This window comes from Apteryx mantelli, chromosome 5, assembly GCF_036417845.1.
Source record: "Apteryx mantelli isolate bAptMan1 chromosome 5, bAptMan1.hap1, whole genome shotgun sequence".
In the NCBI taxonomy this organism is placed as follows: domain Eukaryota; kingdom Metazoa; phylum Chordata; class Aves; order Apterygiformes; family Apterygidae; genus Apteryx; species Apteryx mantelli.
Window position 1 is genome coordinate 26148979 of NC_089982.1, and position 23349 is coordinate 26172327.

The 23349-nt window shown below is 40.8% G+C and overlaps 1 protein-coding gene across 1 annotated transcript in view; it reads left to right on the forward strand.

The window, feature by feature from the left end:
- The window catches only part of AFG2A (AFG2 AAA ATPase homolog A), a 205782-nt gene that overhangs the window by 152749 nt on the left and 29684 nt on the right, over positions 1 to 23349 (forward strand). The window contains exon 15 of the mRNA XM_067297025.1: positions 13110 to 13274. Coding sequence (XP_067153126.1) covers positions 13110 to 13274 — 165 coding nt within the window. The remainder of the gene's footprint in view (positions 1 to 13109; positions 13275 to 23349) is intronic.

Here is a 23349-nt window from a genome sequence, read left to right on the forward strand (position 1 = left end):
CAGGCAGAATAAAGGGATCAGCTAAAATACAGGAGAACAGAAGATCATGTGCTGACCGGATTTAATCCCCACCATAACTAAAGAAAACATTCACTTGAAACAAAATAAACCCCACTTACTATAACCTATATTATGCATATAGATTTTAAGCTAACATTTGACTGTGTCTATCAGGATTGAGTCTGTAACATCTTGAAATGACAGGGTAGGTTAGGAGCAGTAATAGCCTCATCAAGGCTTTAAATAAAGGTGCAGCTTACTTGGTTAAAGTATGCACTGATAAGATGAATATTCCTTCATGCAGACAATAGTGTCAAATAGAGGTGCAGTCTTTCCCCTCTGCTGTTTGGAGCAACTGCTCATGTAATGGGGGGGGGGGGGGAAACGTGGATGAGAAAAGGTTGACTCATGTAGAACATGCATGATGTTACTTAGCAGAAATGACAGCTAAGTTGTTTTCCAGATAACCTAGTTCCTAAGTGGCAGTTCAGCCATCCACAAGCAAAGGTCCAAAAGCAGCCCAACACACACTGACACACAAAGGAAAAATAACGGTAAGTTAAAACACAAATACACATGATGAGAACCACAGCAATTTTCAACTCAAATACTATGATGCAAAAAGAAGTCATATGCAAAACAGGCATCTTCCTGTTGCATGTCTGTAAAATGTGAGCTAGCATGATGTCTAGAAAGACATAATGTTACACACCAACAAGACAGCAGCTGCATTTACCAGCATAAAGAAGATTTGGGTGTTGATAATCTGTAGCTTAAAACTGATACGAGTCTTCCACTGAAATTTTCTTTCCACCTTAACAGATAGATAGGAAAGCTGGAAATCCACCAAAGGTACAGACAGACATCTAAAAGCTTTTGAAAGCAAATGCCTCAGGGAAATAGTAGGTATTAAATGGAATGAATTTATAACAAATACTGAGATTCATCAGGGAGTTGAACAACACTTAATCTCCTAAATTATCCAGAAATGAAGATGGAAATATCTAGGATATGTGGTAAGAATGAAGCCTGATCTGATGCCAGACTGTCTGCCATGGCAGGAATGCCTTGAGGCTGACTGCAGAACATGTAAAAGGGAATGACCAAAATAATTCCTACATCAAGAAGTGCTTAGAGAGGGAAATCTTATGAGTGGCTTAATAAAGCAGGGGACAGTCAAGCAGAAGGCCAGATGGACAATGATTGGCAGAGTCTTGCACATGTTTGAAGCAACTGCTGGCAGTGTGGGGGAAAAAATGTGAGTAGGGTGGCTATAAATACTTGGCAGACCTGTAAAATGATTTCAGGACTTCTGTCAGTACTGCTCCAGGCCTTAATGGCTAGAAAGTACATATTTTAATCCCAGAGTCCAAGCACTATCTGTCACTTGCAGCTGGCAACTACAGCAAGCACTATAATTTATGTAAACTCACCACCACCCACAAATTTCGAAGACCAGCACACAAAGTGGTTTCTGCCTGTATAAGAGAGAAAACCACCAGGTTGCCTTCCTGCATCCGGGTGGAGGAAGTCAGCGATTGTCTGCTTGCAATAATAAGAGAAGGCATGTCTGCCGGGGCCTTTTCTTGTAGCAGAATATCTTGGCTTCTGACCCAGCCAGTGCACCGCTGTTCTTAATTAGACTGTGTCTTGACTGTATTAATATCCTGGCATGAAGCTATCTGGGATTTTGTAGTTGCGCTTGCAGTTCTTTTGTACTAACCACACTTTCTCAACCTCTGGAACCGTGTCACCTGCGCTGTTACGCCAGTGACTTCCTCATCAACCACATCTGGCTGTTCCTCAACAGCCCCTTCCGGAGTGCAGCAAGCAGATGTGCTCATCTGGCTCCGGCAAGGCTCCTTACCTGATATCTGCTGCTAGATGTCCCACAGCAAGCGGTGCTCCCCTGCGTGCCCACTGCTCTGTGGGGGCTGTTTAGGAGCTTCTTTCCTACTGTATATACTCATCTGTTTCTTTTTTCTCCTCAAGAAAGAGTGCCCTTTTAAAAGGGGGAGAGGGCTTCATTTGTGTTTATGCATCTGGACTGTCAGGTCACAAGTTAAAAACCTGTAATGTATCTTCTGGTTGTGCCTATACCGAAAGCAAGGGTGGGATTTGGTGGCCTGAACATAGGCATCCGGTGCCATTTCTTCTACTCAGCGGGCTCCTGCCTAGATGCAAGCTACACCCTCAGCAGGGAGAAAACCTCCTCTGTAGGACCTGCCAGCCCCAAGGAGGTATCTCGGATGCCTTAGGTGGTCTCAAATGGCACCAAGTACCTGTGTTCAGGCAACTGGATTGGACCCAGTGACAGGAGCAGGAAGTCTGTACCTTCTAAAGAAAGGGGTTTAAAACATGATTTGTTTGTTTCACTCCCTATCTTGCTGGAAGACAAGCCTCAGGATGAGTTTTGAAAAGAGATCACCTTGGTTTTCTAGTTTGAGCCTAAGTGGGTGATATATCCTGTATTGTGCCTTTATTCTCTCCGTGTGTAGAATGTCTTTTCCCTTAGCCTGCAGCTACTGTGACCACTATCTAGTCCATTGGTTCAAATGGTCTTCCAGAGTCTTGAGAGCGAAATGAGATCTTTCAAATAATGAAAACCAGAAACTAAATTTCTCTGCCACAGCACTGGCTATAATGACTGAAAGTCATGGATTTGCTTTTGGAACTGCTTCTGAATCTTGTTTCATTGATGTTGCCTACCTCTCTTCCTTCCTTAGAAAGAGCTTTTTCCCCATACCTATCTTGTTCCATGACCATTTCTTTTACACTTTATTTATCTCTAGTTTGTTAAACAGGTAAATCTGTAAAGTTTGGTCACAGGCCAGGTAAACTCATCAGGATTTTTGTGGTAGGATAGTCGCTGAAGTAACCAGGTATAAGCCACACAGAAACTGATATGACAAAAGGTGGTATAGAATGGATCATGCAGCTTTTCAAACATATCTTCTTGTGTGCAAAGTGTTTTTGCTGCTGTTTGTCACACACTAAAGTATTTGATCTCGAGAAGAGTTTAGAGCGTGTTCTATTAATGAATCCTGTGAAAACAGAACGTAGAAAGGTGTTAACTAGAAAGGTCCTGATGAAGCTGACCTGCTGTGTATTTTTGTCACTTGAGGATAAGTTACCTCTCTGAGAAGAATCTCCTCCAGTGCTGGTAATTTAATCAGTCAGAGCAGTGGTAATCTAAAGGCATAGGTTATATATGAAAAATATTGTATTGTGTGGTAGATCATTGTTACAGCTTTCAAAAGCTTCTGAAAAGAATTGTAATATTTTGGCAGGAGTTCAAAATTCTCTTTCCTACAAGGAACAGGTTTTGCATTTTTTTCTCTAACATGTCGTTTTGAGGTTATATGGTAACATCTGTCAGAGCTATGCTAACCTCTGTCATCCAGCTGTTATAATTGTGGTATTTTCCTTCCTTTTCCGTCTCTTTCCTCTCCTTCTCTCCCTTTCTCCTCCCTCAAAAAAAAAAAAGTCTTCTTTTATACTGAAACTTTAGGTGGAATGAAGTGGTTATAAAAGCATCTGTCAACACAGGAATAGTTTGCCAAGCCAAGTATTTGGGTTGGAAGTCATGCCTTCCCAACTGCTTGAAAACAGGAAGTATCTCTGTTAAGTGATGGATAGCTCTACTTTGCTGAGAGAAAGAAAAGGCTTTTTTTTTTTTTTGCCTCTGGGCTAATAAATGAGTTCTGCAGTTGTTCCCTGTATGTAAAGAAAGAATCCTACATTAATGTGTATATGGGTGCATACGTCTCTGTGTGTGTGTATGTGCGTGCATGTGTGTGTCTGTATGAATATACAAACTAAAAAAAAAAAACCAAAACCAACAACCACTTTGTACATGATCGGTCCCTGTCAGAAGCCAGCCCAGGCACATCTTATCCTAGTGATTCCTGTAAAGCTCTCAAAATCTGTCAGAAACAGCCTGCAGGATTGCAACGGCTCCTGGGTGATTAATTGCCAAAAGAGTCTGGTTCCAGGTTCCATTACATATAATTGTTGCCTTTTCTAAAGGGGTTCTTTTATTAAACCCCCACCCCAAAAAAAGGGTAAAGAAAAAAGAACTGACATTCCTGAGGTTTTTCACCTCTTAGACAGCAGCGTGGAGGACTCTCTTATGTAAACATACACCAAAGAAGGTGGGTTATGTTGTTTATTAGCTGATGATAGATTTTTTTTTTCTTCAGTTAATTTTAACTTTACTGAGAATCATTTTATTAGAAATAGGGGAGGAAGAGCTGCCTAGCTGTACAGGACAGGGAGTTCCAATTTCTTCTCCACAGCAAAACCTCTCTGTGCAACCCAGCAAGTTGCAGAGTACTAGGTTGCTCCTATTCCTTATTAACATTGCAGGAAAACAGCCAAAGGTCAGGGCATCTTCTCTCCTCACACTAGTGCAGTAAGACTGATCAGATTTAACATGAGGTGAGAACAGGATCTTGTGTCTGACATTGCCTTTGTAAAGCAAGGCAGAGCAATAGGGCTGAGCTGAGATTCTGCCTCTGCATAGGCACATGGAGAGAATGGTAAGTGCATCCTGAATGAGAAGAGGAAGAAGGGTTGGGCCTTTTTTTCTTCTTTTTGCAAAGAGTTTGTGGCTTGAAAATGTGTATTTGATTGTCCTGAAAGTATGTGCAGATTGTGGAGAATTTGCTGAATTGTTTCAGACCATGAAATTTTTTCTGAGATCAGACTGGAAAGCAGGGGGGAGGAGAGCTGGGTTCCACTGACAGCGCCTCCGTGTCTTTCAGTATGTTTAGCAGGCTAGATTTTGAGTTGAATTTCTATAGTGCCAATCTAGAGTATCTGGAGTCATATCAGTAGTGTTGCTAGGATTTGTATTGCTCTTACTGAATTGAAAATGTGCTGTGTTACTGACAGTTTTAGACTTTTATAGACTGAGGCCAGGGCAAAGCTTGGCTCCCAGTGAGCACTGTACTACTTTGTGCCAACTGGCTGATTTAATTGTTTGAAGTATCAGAAATAAAGGATGGAGATACTGGTTCTGCAGCTGCAGAGTATCTGCCTGCAGATGTTTCTGCCAAGAGAAGTGACTGAAAGTCTATTTCTTGAGATATTTTAATCCTATCTGAACAAAACCACTTAAAAACGTGCTTTGGTATTGTCTGTGTGGGCCAAGGAGCACATTGTTCCTTACAGTTGTGTTTACATGGTCTCACTGCTGCAATGAAACAAGTCTCCTCAAGTTGTCTTTCTCCGTGATTCCGCTTGAATTAGCTATATTAATCAAATTTGGTCTGTGGCAACACTGCGATGTACAGCTGTTGGGACAGTGATGTTACTCTGATTAAAAAGATCAGAGTATGTCAGCGCTTCCAGCTTTGGACTGGCTAGGAAATACAAGCCTGGCGCTTCTTGCACAGTTTTTCTGCTTCTGTATCCACAGCAGTTTACTTAGAGGGTAGAGAAGCATTAATCCTACCGTCCGTCCCTCTGTCCTGCACCCGTTCTCTGTGCACGGCCACCACTTCTGCCTGGCGCAGGTATGTTGCCCGTGCTGCAGGAGGGACTGTGGAAAATGAGCTTAGGAGGAGGTAGGAGAAACATGCAGACACAAGGTATGTTGTTCATACAAGTGACGCCAACAGTTTCTGTTGATTCAGGACAGCTCTTGGGGTTTTGTTTTATAAGAAAAGATGAGTGTGTTATTTTTCTGCTAACTGGAACGATAGGTTAAATTTGGCTTTGCTGTAATAAATTAAGGGACTGATCTGTAATGGTAGTTGAAAGTGTTCCTGTTGGTGATCAGCAAGAAAGTAATTTCAGAAGATGCAATGAATTATATGGAAAAGTTTCCCTTTGTTGGTGAAACAAACTGGAAATGGGTAAAAATCAGTGGTTGAGGTACAAAAGGATTAAATAATGATCTTACACCTGGAGGGTAAGAAAAATCAGTAGGTGAATCCTACTCTAGTATGGGCACTTGACTGCTTAACTGTAAAGGGCAGGTTACATTCTTATTTTTCAGATGGTTAACTCTCTGTGTCATTTCATCTTGGTTTTGACTCCAAGAATATAAACAGTTTCCCTGTTCAAGCTTGTTTATTACTTGTTGGCGTATCAAACTATATGTTTGTTCTCTGCCTTTAATTATTACTTATGGTTAATGCCTAAGTAAAATGTCAATGCTGCGCTCATGGTTCCTCGCCGAGTACTGCCACTTGATAGTGCACATTCTTCCTGACCACCTGCTGTCAAACCTATCATGTCTTTTCTTGTCAACTTGCACAATGCTCCAGGTCTTGAGCAAGACTGACATGACAAAAGGGTTGCACAGCCTGATTTTTAGAAATCTATGTGGAAGGTGAAATCTTTGTATAGGGACTGATAATATAGGAATGCAACATTTTGTGGGAGCTCATTTCCAATAATATCTAATAAAATTCTGTTTGTGAATGCAACTTTTAAGGTAGTAGGTATTATGTAGGTTGAAGAAGCAAACTGCTCCACCCTGAGAGCAACTGTAGATGTTGTGTAATGAGAACAGAGAATAATCTGCACAAATCTTGGGAGAAGTATGAGGGTGGTGACCAACAACAAGTCATCAAAGAGGGGAACTGGTTAGAGATGTTGGCATGTGCCGAAGGTGGTGACAGATGTTGGCACAGAGAGGAAGAAGGTGGGGAGGAGGAAGAGTGTAGGGAAAGGGGCTCCTGGCAAGAGAAAAAACAGTATCGCTTGACTCAAGAGCCTGTATTTACAAGACTCCAACCTTGTGACAGAAGTAAGTGTGTCGCTTGACACAGAGGAGCTCGAGGTTGCCTCCTGGGACAGCTCATGCCAGATGGACGGGGGAATAAAAAGCTTGTAGAACAGTAACATTTAACTATCCGTTGGACTGCAATTTTCAACTGCTTAATAGTGACGCTTTTAACGTCTTCCCTCCCTGCCTTCCCCCCTCAGCACCTTCAAATCGTCCTAATAATCCATGGTTGCAAAACGCCTCTAGTTGCATGTCTAATGAACAGGATAGATGGGCTTCCTGTACCTGAAGCTTTCAAAGATGCTAAAATGCCAAGGGCTCCCTGGTCTGTTGCATGGGGCTTGGGACCTGCTCTCTCGCAGAATAAGGAGGAACAGATGAGGTGCTGGGGTGAGCCTCGCAGTGTAGAGAAGCACCTTCAGGGGAGTGAGAGTTTGCTACTGCAAGGGAAAAACGTGGTGGCAGCAGAAGGCCCTTTCACAGTTGTTAACAAATTCACTTCCTCAGCCAGATCTTTTACCCTAATACTTTCCTCACTTTCAATACCTCTGTCCTGACATGTGGGAAGAGAAGATCTCATGAACAGTTATTCCTTATACAGACTACAGGAAGAATATGACTTACTTTTAAATGCTTTGTGTATGGTCAAATATTGTAATGATAATCAAAAAGATTTGCATTACCAAATTAGATTAGAATATATAAAGTACCTCTTATTTTCAGGAGTTCGTGTGAGTAGGGACCACAACTGGGTTAATAAATAGCTATTGTTAATTTAAATTAGAAGGATTTAGTTACAAAGGAAACAGATTGTTCTGTTATTTCCAGTTCTCTCATTTTCATCTGTGGTCTAATCCCAATGGACTCCAAAGGCAGGACTAAACTCTTTTTAGTTGCATTTTTTAGGTTCTATATAAAAAAAGTATTTACTTGAAAGGAAATGTCTTAAATTTAGTATAAAAATCTGTTTCTACTTGTGGAGATTCATTGCAGCAGAGAACGCTCAGCAACGCTGGTTCTCCAGATTAACTTCTGTTACCTGCTGAACCTCCTTGCTCTCTCTTACACACCTGAATATGCAGTTTGCTGTGCATCTTATGTTTTGCTGTGCAGGTTACATTTTGCTAATGAAAATTTTGTCAAAGGTTACCATATTTCTGGAATTATGTATGTTTTTTCTAATGCCTGGCTACCTTCTTGCACTGTGTATTTATGTAGGTTTTGTTTTAAGATTCTATCAATAAAATATTGATGAGTGTAGACGTGGTTGTAGAGGCCAGTCAGAAAGAAAGTTATTTTTCCAGTCCCTTAGAAAACTCATCAGCCGTGTATGCTTCCAGCAGTGTTGTTACAATTCTTCATTGTTTGACAATGTAGTTCTTGAATGGCTAAGCATCCTTTGAAAAAGCTAACTAAAGATGGATGATTTGAGAAGAAGAAAAGAAGAAGAAGAAAATTAGCAAAGCCCTAAGGTTAATTCTAGTCCATTCTTAACAGGAACCACAAATATTTTTCTGGCTTTACATATTTAAGATTTCTTTCCTGAAATAATTATCCTTATAATTGCACAAAAAATACACATTTTTTGTATCAGTTATCTTTTCCAATGATATATTTTGAAGTAATACTCTATTTTAATTACTAAAGAATTTAAGCATTTCTTTTTGAAAGGGAAAGAGTTTCTTCTTAATTAAAATGTGTTGTTACTATTGATGATATTATGTATTACTTGATGATTATCTCACTTTCCTGAACCCTGCTGCTCCCCTGAAGAACACAGTTTATGCTTACCACTAGTAACCTTTAAGTGTATGTGCACTCAGACCCCTTTCATAACTGTTGTGGTAACAACAAAAAAATTACATAAACTTGCAGAAGAATTGCTTAATGGTATGAAGTATTCTGGTTTCTACCAAAACCCCAATTACTTAATTTTGTGCCGTTCCTGGCCCACATAAATTATGCAACCCTCACATCTCAACATCAATGAATTATGTAGCTCTGCGCACACATCAATTAATTTTGGCCCCATCAACTTCCCACCTTCTGTGTGCTCCTAGCCTCAAATCAGTTTTGCATCTCCCAGCCGCAAGCAGTTAATTCTGTGCTCCCAACAGCTCATATCTGCCTGAACCTGCAGCCCCACTTAAACTCTTCACCCTCCCCCACCTGCCTCTTCTCTTGCACAGCCCAGCCTTGCTCCTCCCGCTGCTCTGGGCTTATCTTCCTGAATTTCTCCTCTTCCAGCTCAGCAGTGAGGATCAACTCCAGGCGGCTTTGCCTCCCGCCTACTTCAGCATGTGCAGGATCCCAAAGGCAGCCAGGCCCGCTGCGACCTGGGGGGAGAGGGTCTAGTCCAGAAGAAACCTCGGTATGCTTATCACTCTCTGCCTGATTTCCGAAAAGCAAACTGCAAGACTGAAGCTCCATCTTCTGGAATGGCCTGTGAAAGTCATAGCACACTTGGAGCAACCATCTCAAAAACCCTGCCGGTGGGGAAGCTTGCATCACACGTCACCCCACTGAGAAGACAAATAGCTCCTGGATCTGTAGATAAGTAGCATGGAGGAAGAACCTGGTGCCAACATCCATCAAACTCAACACTCCTTCCAGCAACAGAAATAACTGTGATCCAGGCCTTGGTGTTAAAGCTGACACCAGTGCTGCAGGTATCCACATCCATGCCACAATAGACTTCCCTAAGCAGTGCAGAAAGAGCTCATTTTCCTCCAGAAGAAACATCAATAACCAGAGTGCAAGTATGTCGAGAAGAGATATCTTGTTCCCTTATCAGTAACTTGACAGCCTCTACATGCGGGACAGTTCTGACTCCTGTATTATTCTGGCCAAAAAATAAAAGTTGAGTACATGAGGAGCATGCAGAGACTGAAAGCCTCGCCATGTAACCTGAGAGGGTGACATGCTGTGCCGCAATGAGAGTGGCCTCGACTCTCCATTGCTCTCCGGTTGCCTTCAGACAACTGGACAACACAGCGGCTCTGAGACCCATCCATGGGCCTGTCACTGGGTCTAACTCTCCGGTAGGATAGGGCTGGTCAAGACAGGCCCCTTCCTCACCATCTCCGCCACTCTTAATGCCTCAGGAATACAGCGGGGAGGGGGATTGGCAGTTTCCTGAGGGAAGAGGGCTATGACAGCGGCGTGAGGTGCGTACAAGCCATGCACAGGGTCTGTCAGAGACACCAGAGCTCCTTGCCTGGGTCAGTGGTCACAAGGGCTAGTAGGGACCAACTCTCAGAGCTGGAGAATGCCCTCAGTTAAATCTTCTTCTTTCTCTGGAGACAGGAAGGAATTTGATTCCTCTCCCAAATGAGGTTACTGAATATTTTCTCTCCTCTCCTTTTTGTCTGTGTCTGTTTAAGCAGCTAGTGTTACAGAGACTGACTTGTGCTTTTCTTGTACGGTTCCCAGCACATCTGGCTGTCTTGGATAGGGTCCCTAGGCCTGACTGTAGCAAAAAGTAATGATAGTGTGTTTTAAACTCGGGCCTCCAGCTAAGACTATATATAAAACACAAAGCATTTGGAACAAACTGGAGGAAATACAATTTTAAGTAATTGTTTGAGGAAAAAAGAATATATTCACTTTTTTACATCTGTAATTCTATTTGGTATGAGTGGGTGCTACATAGTGCTAAATGACTGCATCTTAGCTTTCAAAGACCTATTTAATATAGTGAAGCACTTGATCCCAGCTGATTGGAATCTCCTTTTAATCAAACGCTTTTCCTGTCCCACTTACTTACACAACAGCCATGGTCATTCATTAGTATTAAGCTAAACTGTCTCTAGAAAATGTTCTAATTATCTAGGCTTCCTGATTAAACCTGCCTCAATTTAAAAGAGGCACACCACTGTGTGTCATGTGAACATTTCATGTTTCTTCTAAATAATAGAATTAGCTATGGGCATTTCCTTAAGAGCATGTAGAATGCAATTGCAGTATAATTCCTCTTCCTCCAAGCCTAGTCTTGAAACATGCAAATTTCTCTTTCAAGTGTTTTGGCAAAAAAATGGCAACATCCTGATATACACATGATTTAGACGCTGAATTACAAACTGGTTGAGTTATCATCAGTGGACTGAGTTCTTAGGTGAATATACCAAGAGTGCTGTGGAAAGTAGCACAGTCTTCTGAGGAAATACTAGTGTATGGCTTGCTTCTTACACTCGTTCGTAGGCATCCAGCATTGGCCACTGCCAGAGGCAGGATGCTGGGCTAGCTATGGACCTTTAGCCTTCCACAACCTTGTAATATTCGTATGCGGCCCCATGGAGCACACTGTAGTGCCGTACACGCTTTGTAGCTGAGCGTTTTCATGTTCTGTTTTAAAAATAACAAGACATCTCTTAATATTCAGGATACATTTTTCCACTCTGAAGCACCACAACAGTCTTTTTAAAGAAACCCTAGGAAGGGTGTTAACTTGATCAATGCTGTGCAGGAAGGAAAGCTCTTTCCTACTATTTTTTCAGCATGACTTTCACTGACATGATCAGGCTGGGAAAAGACTTATTGGCTGACAGCCCAGGACAGCCATGCAATATCTCTAGTCATCTGGAACTCAAACTACTCTGCCCAAGGGAGAACCCTAACATAAAAACAATTTAGGTTACATGCTGAATCTTATAAACATTGTTCAGTTTTTAAAAAATAGTTTAAACACTATTTATATGCATTTGCTGTACACATTTTTTCTCAAATGTCAAGTAGGGAAGGCTTAGGAGGATTTTTAGGTTTTTTTAATGTAGAAGGTTTTCAAAACTTGTGGGGATTTTTAGAAAAATAGGGAAATGAGCTTCCTCCCATCTCATAAATTTACAAGATCAGCTTCTCCTATGTATGATATATAAATATTTTATATATAGATAATGTTTACTCTTTGACCCAGTCCAGAAACCATAGAATTATAGAAATGGTGGTTGGAAGGGACTTTCAGGGGCCTGTAGTTCACCCTCCCACTCAGCGTGGGACCGCAGCCAACACTGGATTGGGGAGGGCTTGGCTGTGTCTAGCCAAGTCTCAAAAACCTCAGTGCCGGAGACTCCACAGCCTCCCTGGTGACCTGCCCCAGGGCCACCCTTCTCTTCCAGAAAAGCAATTTTTCCTCATGTCCAGTCTGAACCTTCCAGCTGCGATTTGTGGCCGTTGCCCCTTGTTATGTTGCCTGTCACCGCTGCTGAGAGTTGGCTCTGTCATGCCTGCAACCTCCCCTTCAAACTAGTTGTAGACTCCTATTAGGTCTCCCCGTGGCCTCTTTTTCACCAGACTAAACAAGCCCAGGTGCCTCAGTTTCTCCTCACGGGCCACATGCTCCAAACCCCAGACCATCGTGGTGATAAATCCTTGCTGAGATAAAATTCCAAGGTCTTTCTGTGCAAGTGTTGGATGAATGGCTCAAGTTCGGCCCATAATTCGACTTGGACATTTGGCAAACTTAAGGGGTCTTACTAATAGTTCCATCTTAGAAAAAATAAGTAGAATGCTTGCCTTTAAGGGAATTTTGACTGTTATTATCTTTACATTATAAATGGAACCATTTATTTTTGCTCACTGAAGTTATTTTTAATTAGTTTAACACATTTAGTTCTCTTGCTCTGCTTTTGAGTCCTGTAAAAGTGTATATAATCTGAGTAACCCTGTGAAACCAAAGTGCGAGGGCCAATATGCATGTATGAAACTTTGCAAAATTGAGGCCTTCACTTGTAACTGTATTCTTTGTTGAATTTTCAATTGTTTTGTGACACAGGATAAGGAAAAAACAGGGGTTTTCCAACAGTTCAAAGCTGATGCTAAAATGTATTAAGCTACAATGCTTTTGCAAGTATATTTTTTTCCTAACTTTTTCAAATTGAGCACTACTTGCCTCTGTCTATCCTTCCCTTATTGTGCCTAAAAAACTGTCAGAGTAATCTTTTTTCCTGTAAGTTTATACAGCTCTAATAATTTGGAGTAAAGCAAAGGAATATGGAACACAAGCTTCACTCAAAAAAACCTTCTTATTGTCTTGATTGAAGATCTGAACTTGGGATATGTCCATTGCCATCTGTCCTTTTGCCAGGTTTTAACATTCCAGCACACCTTGTAACAAGCCTAAAATTATTATTTTAGGAAAATGATTATAGTTTCTTTATGATGTCTTTTTTTCCATAAACTGATATTTCATAAGCTGAATAGTGTTATTGTCTCTTCAGTGACTGATCCATTTGAACACAGGAGAATAACCCCTCTTAACAAATAGATGAATTGTTCTTGTGCAGTTTCTTGTTTTTGCTGAAATTGTTGGTTATTTGGGTTTTGATGTGATGTTTCATTTGTTATAACCTTTTCTGTGACATTTTCATTGTAGGCCTTACTGAGACCAGGGAGAATAGACAGAATTATCTATGTGCCTTTGCCTGATGCAGCCACTCGTGGGGAGATCTTCAAACTTCATTTTCAGTCCATGCCAGTCAGTGATGAAATCTGCTTAGCGGAGCTTGTTCAACGCACGCAGAAGTATTCAGGAGCAGAGGTAAAACTTTCTATAATGGTACTGGCCATGAAGTCAATGCATCAAATTGTGTCTTGAAAATTGGTTTTGAGTTTCATCCCTTCAGTCTTCCCCAAATGAGGGGTGGGGAAATTCTAAAAGGAAATGTTTGAGAAAATACACTGTGACTTCTGTGTTTCTGCTCAGAAAACAATACAATCTAGGGCTTTTTTATTTCCATGGAGATCTGCATTAGAGTGTTGTTACCAGGGAAAAGGCCTCTTCCAGGGCAATCCTGAGTAAGATCGCAGGTGGCTTCCTTAAGGATGTGCTGCCCTGGAGGAGCAGAGAAAGGCGGGGGACAAGCCAGGGGAAGGCGCAGGCTGTCCAGACAGTTCACTGTGGCCTCCCCATGGCTCCAGGGACCTTTTGCATTTGGGACTGTGGCTCAGAGCCTCAGCTGGAGGGAGGAGAGAAGCAATTATGAAACAGTCTAAGGGAATCTGTAAGGGAGTCAACTGGTCGCTTCGAGGGCTCCTCTTTTTTCTACTCCATATAACCAAGAGCTCACAGCAGCTGTTACTATTGCAGCTCACCATTATTAGTAAGTCAGCTTCTGACTATGCGCATCAGACAATTATTTCCTTCCCTGTGTATAGGGAGAAGTTTTTCAGGTGATGCTGCCTGGCAGTTATAATAAACATTAATACGCTAGCGGTCACCGCTCTGCACCCTGAATATTTACTCATGTTGGTGTCTCTGCAAAATATTTCATTCTTTCCTCATTTTGATTAATTGAAGGTAATTATGTTACTTCAAATATTCAAAGAATGGTATTAAGGTTGCCACTTAGAGCTTTTAAAAGTATGAAATACCAGAATTAAAGTGTCCACCTTTCTGTAGCTAATCCTAGTGTATGTATTACCGTACCATCTTTAATACATAGTCACCCTTTAATCACATAGTCTCCTTTTCCATAGCAGAGTGAGTGTGCTCACCTCAGCTCCTCCATCTTTCTGTGTGCTGTTCACTGGGGCAGGGAAATAAGCTAAGCTTTTGTCCTGGTCCAAAAGACAGGGTGACTCTGGAGTATTTGTGCGTCTGGTGTAGCACTGAATGGCCCTTCTCAACTGGCCGGTCATCAGACATGCTGTGTGACTTCCAGGCAGGAATTTTGTTCATTTAACTAGCTATTATATAAATGCTGGTGTGTTCTAAAAATGGTGCATTACCTACTAGTAGCCTCTGGCTGGTGCAGACACTGCTGTGAGTACTGCAGAGGCCATTCTCTGGGCCCCAGGAATGGGATCAGCCTTTGCCATATGCAGCAGCAGTCTCTGCAGTAGCCCTCAGGGCTGTTCGAGGAAAATAGTAAAGGCTAGATCTGAGACCTAAGAAAAATCCACAACAGCTTTCCTCCTCCACAGCATGAGCCAAACTGTGCTCTGGGAATGGGTGAAAGAGGGTTGTGTAGTGAGCAAAGCTGTCATGTATAGGACATTTATTTGCCACAGAACATGGGATCTCATAATGAAAAAAAAGACAATAATTAACTTCTCACTGCAGACTTAAATATTGGGCTGGGAAACTATTGCAGCTCTACTGCTTCCATTGCTTTGGAGGAGTGAGTCGAAATAATACTGCGTTTTCACCTGGATGTCAGTGATATGACTTTTGCTGTCCTAGGAAAATGTATCTGCTTCTGGCCAAGTTATAAGCCTTCAAAAACATAAATATAAACCAATCCTCTCTTCTATATGGAAACTATCTCCTTACCAGGCAACAACTGTAATGCTTGTATTTTAGAAATTCCAAGCATATGGGAGTTTTCTTTGGATCTGGGTCAGCTGAGGCTCCAGTGGTGAATTCCTGCGCTTAGTTGATGATGAGTAGCAAATGTCTTTGTGCTGGCTTTGTACAGACCAAAAATAAGTTAATGGGTCATTGTATGCAGCTACGGACTAGGTGCAGGGGAAAAAACCTGTCTGTTTCTAATATGGCATTTAGCAGATTTTCTGTTAGTACCTTACCTTTCTTTTGAATCATTTGAAGAATTGTAATAATTGGGATGTAAAGAGTAAATACAGAAGGAATCTCAGTCAGTGTTCATTGGAAGGATATATAAAGAGTCTTGACAGCTGGCACACACAGTGGCCAGTTTCATTAAGCCTTTTCTTCCTAGTGTCTCCAGTTTCCCAGCTTTACAAATAGTTTCCGCTGATGAATGGCAAGTTCCCATTCCACTGTTATACCCTTTGTTTAGAAGAAGAAATGGAAAATACTTGGTTTTGTGACTACAAGATGCTGTACAAATAGTGAGTTTCATGTAGAGAGATGCTGAATCATCCTAAAATGAAATGAATAAACAGTAAGTAAAGTGGATAGTTTAGTATGCATCTGGCTTCCAACCTGGCATTTTTTCAGATCAGATATTCGTATATTTTTGCCTGTCATCACTTATGACCAGTTATCTCTGTTCGTCTGCTATACGTATGTTTCACGTAATGAATACCTTAAAGATATATCAAGATAGCAAAATAGGGTGTTTACTTCCCACTGTTTCATGTGAGAGAAGGTAGGAGATAATTTGTGAGAGTGAAATAGAATTGTCCTCTCTCATTTATTTAATGTTAAAAAAAAAGAAAATTCAGAAGGGGAGCAATGTCTGTACACTTGTTTTATATTATACAAATAGTGTAAGTCAAACAAAGCCTCAGCTCTCTAGAAATATTTGGATTTGAGTCTGATCTTCATTTCCAGGCCCTTCCCAACTGCCTGCTGATATCTTGGTACCTCTGCTCTGCTCTGCAGAAATGCTTGAAGCTCTTCATAGATACTTGAATAGCTTGAAATCAGAAAAGCAGGAGATCATTTTTGGAGGTTTCTGAATGGCAAGGTTGGCCTCGGAGCCAGGAAGCACGCCTGTGCCGATATCAACACCAAAGAGCGTTTCCTCCTCCCTCTAAGGTAGCGTCTTTGGCTCCATCCCTCCTCTGAGGGCGTTTGCTGTCTCCCAGGACTGCCTCGACCTCTTTTAGATGCAGCTGGTGGGACTGAGCCGTTCCCAGGTAGGTCCCTGTGCCCTGTTTGCCCTCGCTCCTGGGCCAGCCCATTTCAAGGGAGTGCTGGAGACGGCGTCAGCACCCGTCTCTGCTTTGCCCCCACATATTTTTCTAAGGAATTTCTCCCGAAGACCTCGAAGGGGCAGCTGCCTCCTGGGGCTGTGTGGGGCAGGAGGCGGCAGAGTGCTGCGGCCTCGCTGTCCCCGCTGACACTGTGGGGTTGGCAGGGAGAACTGGCGGGGACCGGGGGGAACTCTCTAAATGGTTAAACAGCAAAGATGTTGCCACATTGAACCTTTTACCGGGTTAATTCTAGTATTCCCATGTTTATTTTGGGCAAAATTACAGGAGATCTGACCTTTATAACACTGGTAGTTATTTTTAATGCTGTTATACAAATGGGATGTCTTCACTCAGGGACTGATCAATCTGAACATACCTTTTCCTTGTCCTTCCTTTTCCAGGGATTTTCCCTGTTATAGTTCATGTCGAGAAGTTTTAATTTATCTGCACCATTCTTTCTAGAAAGTTTTATTAATTTAAAACCAAAGCATAGAAGTATTTAAAAACAATGTTAGAAAGTAATGTGAGTTCTTTGGGTCTCCTTGGTTTTCTTTCATGATGCCACTATAACCAGCTAGCATTAGGAAAGGTGGACCTTCCAAGCTCAGGTGCTCTATCTTTCTTATTTAGGGTTCAGATCAGGTTTTTCATAATTACTGGCTGCTCTCTGTTGTAATGGAAAATGCCAATAGCCCCAATGCACTTTCTGGTGTGAGTAAAAACAAAATCATGTGGACAGTATCTGATAAGAAATTGCTTGTTCAGTAATTTTTAAATTATACATTGTCTCAAGCAGAAAAGAAGAAAGGTTGTAGCTGAAGCATGTCTTGGCCTAGAGGAAGAAGGACACCTACCTTTATAAATGCAAAGGCTGATGTCCTTATTAGACTTGTGTGGCAAAAAAAAAGATTGTAGTATTTTCCTTTACAGATTAGATAGAAGGAAATTACTTCAAATTGCTTCAAATCCTTGGAGTTTGCTCTGAGAAAAGGGACGAGCAAGGGACAAAGACAGTATTTCCCCACTGTAGAAATACTTTGTTCCAGAAAGGAACTAAAAGGTAGTGCAAGGGATCATCTTTTATGGTCTGAGTCAGATTATGTTTTTGTTTCAGCTGAGAAGGCAGTACAGGTAGAAACTGAAATCAAGTGTTGAGTTGTTTTAAGTTTAGAGTTGATTAGAAGTAAGAAAAAATTAAATATTCTGGATATTACAGTAATATTCTTGCCAGGTGTGCTTATAAAAGTAACTAATGGAAAAGACTATTTTTATATTGGTGGAAGGTGGGTCATGGTAAAGCAAAGGCTGGCATTGTTTCTATAGTATTATCAGTTTCCATGCTTACAGGAAACAATAGTAAAGCAGGAACCCAGGAACCTGTAAATCTTTCATTGGTTCTTAGTTGAAGTAGAAGGGTTAATGTAAAAATATCTTTCTCACTTTGCAATAACTCTCCATGGGAACACAGAGAATGCGGGAAAAAAAGCCAATGAAGTTTTGTTCTGGCTCAAATAAGAGCATACTTGATGCTAAAAAAGTATCTTTGCAGCAGCACACTCTAATCAACAAAAGCCTTTGACTCTTAAAATATTTATTCCAAAATTGCATGTTCTTGTTTACCAGATACTGACATATTTAAACTATAAACTTTTTTTTAAAAAACAACTTTTTCTCATAGAGGAAGCCACCAACTTCAAAAGAAGTGAGGAAACGTTCCATCACAGATATACAGGATGGTAAATAGTGTTTTAAGTGACTGGAAAAAATGAGTCTCTCTTCATGAAGGACCATCTACAGTAAATGTGAGAGGGCTGGGATATAGAAAAGCAGGATATCAGACAAATTAGGATGTGTTACCTTTTCTGTATCTAGTTTTCCATGAAGGAAAAGATCTTCCAGATTTAAGGACAAGGGTGTTTGGGTAACAAGGCAAAGGTTCCAATCCTGTAAAAAGACCTAAAAAGACCCAAACTTTGGGGAGTTAAGGTGACCACAAACCAAGAGTAACAGGGGGAAAGTATGGGGGAAAAAACAGCAGACTGTGCAAATTATGTCCTGGCTAGATCTTGGGCTTTTCATTTTTAAAAACCAAAACGTTTGTCCTCTCATCCTTAGTTATGCTAGAAGCAGACTGTGTTCATTTCCCATTGAAAGCAACAGCTGTTGAAGGCGCTCAACACATCATGTCTTAGGACTGGGCCCTCAACTTTTGAACTTGTAAGATACCACAAAAAATGTTTATGTCTGATCAGAAATGTGTGATTTGAAAATATGCTTTGTAGAAAATCTTTAGCATATCTGTGGCTGAAATGACTCTGGCCCAACTCTGCTGGACAGCCCTGCTACTTGAAGAAATTCTTCTTAGCTCCACATCAGGCTATGGCATCATAGTGAAATACTGTTTTCAAAATGAGGAACTCCATCAAATCGAAACACAGCAGGATTAAGGCACCAGTCCCCTCAGATGAACCTCTGAAGTTTCTCTTGGAATGATGCATAGGATCTGTTAATTTATATCGCTCATTGAAAAGTGAACATTTTTGTGTGGGTGGGTGAAGAAAAGAGACTCAGCCTTCATCCAGCATGGCTAATATGGGATTACCACCTTCCTAGACACGTTTATCAGCACTGAGGATGTGTGTTTGGCACAGGTGGCTGGAAGGTGAGGAAATACCTGGCATTCAGAATGTTTTCCGAATGTCAGTGTTAGGGATAAAGGAGATGAATCACTTGAAAGGAAATAACTAGCTACACAGGACTTCCCATGGGATTTTTGCTTACTGCTGGTCTCGCAAGAGCCTTGTACGTGCAGAATGTGCTTGGACAGACTGGAAACGAGGGCTGTGCAAGTGCCCGAGTAGTCGCTCATCAGCAGGGCTGTGCTGAACCACAGGAGTGTCATGGTGTTAAGCTGCTTCCCCCCTTTTTCCTTTGTAGAAACTTCGGTAAGATCTGGTTCCGTCCCAGCATTTTTCAGAGGGAAGTTTGGGGGTTAGTTGCCCCAGGCGAACTGATTTTCATCATGTCTTGTCTCAGCCAAGACCCAGTAAAGAACTGTATGCTTTAATCCTCTGTGTGTGATTATGTAAAACATGGTTGACAATTAGCACATTTATGTAAAACATAAGGTTTGGTAGACAGAAGAGTATTTGCACGGAAATTTATGCATGGCTTCCTCATCTGGGAAAGAACATTTTATCCCTCAATAAGATAATGATTTGCTAATAGTTTAATCAAGCGGAGGAGACTTAATGCATCTGGCTGAAGTGACATTAGTGTTTCCAAAAAGGTCAGGACCATTAACAGCTCAGGAGGATGCAGTCAAAGCAGCTTCCCAAATAACTCGAAGAATAGTGATCCTTAGAGGAACTTGGGGTGAACGCCAGAGGGAATTTGAATGAACCCCCAAGCAAACTCCAAGCAGTGATTAGGTATGACATTTAGTCTGCGTTGCAAACGGGAGAATTTCTTCCTCTGTGCAGCCCAAAGACCTGCAGACCTTGATTCTTTACATGCATAAGAACCTGTCTGCTAAATCATTTAGGGGGAAGGAACCTTTCGAGCTGATTTCAGTATGTTTTCTCTTCCTTTCTGTCACCTGTGTCCTCACCAAATATTTTAATGATGTTGTCTACTTGAATACTTGTATTTGCTTTTATCCTTTATATGCCTTTGAAGGGTTATTTCGAGTAGCATGCCTGTCTGAAGAAAACCTAAGCTACGTGCATCAGCCGTGTAAGGGGTAGGCACTCCTTGGTTGACAGAGCCGCTCAGTTCTAATGAACTTCTATAAAACAACTGTTAAACGCTGTAGTTTCACCAAAATGGCCAAGGCTACAGGAGAGGCGCTCATTTACTGGCACTGCTGCGCAAGGCCCGCAGACTGCGCTGTTTGCCTCCTTCCCCTTCCTTTTCCTTCACTTCTCCACGCTACCTTTCACGCAGTAAAATTACCAGGAGCACCTCCTTGCTGAGCATGGCAGATGGAAGTGTGTTGCCAGCAAGTGGGGGACTGTTCAGCTGTTACTGAAACAGGTGCTTATAAAAGAGGGACCCAGGCTGATACTGTCAGCCGGCTTCACTTGCCCTCTGCTCTTGCCTGTGGCTTTGCTGCTTTATTGTCCTGGTTTTGGCTGTAATTCCCCGTCATGGGAAAACATGTTGCTCTTTAAAAGCAGATGGGAATTCACTCCTGAAGGAAAAAATATGTCTCTTTGGGCTAGTGCTATTGTTTTCTTCTAGTTTTATTTTTTGCCTGTGAGTTATTTCTAGCAACTTTTAATGTAATTCATTCTTCTTTTTTTTTTTAATCAGACAGCAGGGATTATTCTTCAGTGTCTTATATCGCTCACTTTCAGTACACAATGATCACAAATGTGGATATTCAGAGCAAAACCCAACTTTGCAATGATCAGGAAGGAGAATAGACAGCAAGGAGCTGAAAATGTTGATTAATTTCTGCCTTTTGAAGTATTTTTATTTATGTAATGTAAATGCTTGTGTCAGTGCAGAGTGGTAGCATTTGCTTTTATGTTAAAGAAAAAAAGAAAGGGAAAAAAAATTAAACATTTTTTATTGCACTAGTCTGTTTTTCTGATTTAAACCTGTAGGGTCGGCACTTGATCTTGTAAATTAGTATGTGTCATAGAGTACGCAGTTAGAAGTGAGCTTGCAGTTTTGAGTTTGACTCAATTCTAGAGAAAGAAATTTTGATCTTTGACAGCAACTTCAGGGCCAGATCCTCAATGTATACAAATTGTTGTAAATACTAATATGTCTCAGTACATTAGCAAAGGATTTGTGCAAAGCTTTTTGTTTCGTTTTTCCAGGAGACCACTGATTTTTATTCGTTTTGCACAAACGGGGAAAAAAGTAAATATTCTTATATATCCATTGCCGTTTCTCATGTCCCTGAGATTAGAGCATGTCTGACAGGCTTAATTTCCTGTTATGATTTCTTTTAATAGTATACAGTCTCTGACTATCAGACCTCAGTGTTCAACTTAGCTTTCTTGATGTGTATATATACTTTCCACTTGCATATACTGAGGATTTCAGCTGGGTTTCCCATGGATGTAGCACGAGGCATATCTGCATCAGCTCAGCCACGAGAGCTGCAGAGGGCTCCCTGCTTCTGTAATAAAACTTCCTTTCTATCCTTAACAGAATCAGTCCTCCAAAAATAAGGGTAGTACTTGGACAATAATATCCAAAATAGTTCTGATTATTATCTTAGTTGGCAGTAGGTATGTTTAAATGTAGTACCTGAAGGCTAACTCGGATAGGATGTTTATACCAGATGAAACCATACAGAAGAACACCTTGTGCTGACCTACTTGTATTTCTGGTATCATGCCAGTTAAATTGCTGTCAAGGTGGAAGAAATGTTAATGAATAGCAGAGGAATAATAGAGTCCAGGAATAAAAGCTTATTAATCTACCTAAGCATTGTTGCTGTGAATGAAGAATGTGTATTTTAATAACATCACTAGCTGTTGACACTGCATTGAACTGCGAAGATTGGAGAGGGGTGTGTGTATGAATTAAAATACTGAATCTATATTAGTATCTTTGTGTACATATAAAATAGGATGTTTGCCATTTGCAGTCATCAGTGCAAGAATTGTTTCTGATCAGAAAATTCTGAAACTTCTAATAAAATCGACGTCTGCCATCAGACTGTGCATATTGTGAATAAAAGATGTTAAACTGAATTTCAGACTTAGAAGCTGTCATTATTAAAGCTACATATGTATAAAACATGCACCAAAAATTCTGCTTCCACGGCTTTCTCCTATAAAAGAAACTAATCTTTCCAGTATTCGCAGCATACCAACATTGTCAAACAGGGAGTGTTTCATTTTTGTCATGTAACTTCTGTTTTTGCAGAGTCCCTGAGGTTTTCGTGGGAATAAGAGTTGCACTCTTATTAAAGAAGGCATTTAAGGGGAGCTATCTGTATCTGACTCTGTTTCATATTTGGATCCTAACAACAATTTTCTATTTGCACAAAACTTTGATCTTAACATTCAAACCATTGCCTAGAGTAGAAGCTGCCAAATAATGTTTCTTAGCACTATGAAAAGGCTGGTGGCTATATGCGCTACTGTAACTTAGATTTTTGTCAAAAATTGGAAGTTCTTATTTCCGAGTTATCTTTTACTGTTTCCCTAAAATACATATGGAAATACATTAAACTTTAGATTGCCTCTGGCAAAAGGATTAAATGGTTATTGGCAGATGGAAACAGTACAGTAATAACTCCACAGCAAATTATTAGTTATGTTAAAAGCAATTCTGTGGACCATTCTGCTTTTTAATTATTCTGTTTCAAACTATCACTTAGTTCTCAGCCTAAACTTTTTGTCTCTGCCTTTGAATAATGAAATGGTAAAGGACTCGAAGGTAGAAAAAACCTTTCAGGTCTTCTGTAGTTTGTTAAGACACTACATGTATAGAAGAGAGCCATTAGATCTGGGTTGACCACTTGTAATGGAAGAAAACAGAGCAAAACCCAGGACGACTGCAGTAGTTACTTGGTCTTGACATCCCCAGTTTCAGGTGACAAGAACTAAGAGCATTTTGCTCAGTTCAAAAGAGCTGCTTTGGATTTTGTTTGATATTTAATTTTCTTGTTTAGGGAAGGGGGATTTAGTTATGATTTCGGTGTAGTTGTCTTCTTATAGAGATTGGCTTTGTGGTATTTATTACTTCATTTCCTAGCAAAGTAAATTGGTGATAAAATTAAAATATTCACTATTTTACTTACATTGCACAGTACAATGAAGCATTTGAGGGATAGTGGGGGAGAGCAGCAATCTTTGTCTTCTGTTTTTTTCTTGTATACTTTAGTCTTATTTTGCTTTGTATTAGGATAAGTCAACTTTGCCTTTTCCCAGAAATGTTCCCAGGGAGCTCCCATTTGATGAGAAACTGATGGAGATGAAAAACAAACAAACAAACAAACAAACAAAAAACCATCCCCAGCTCGT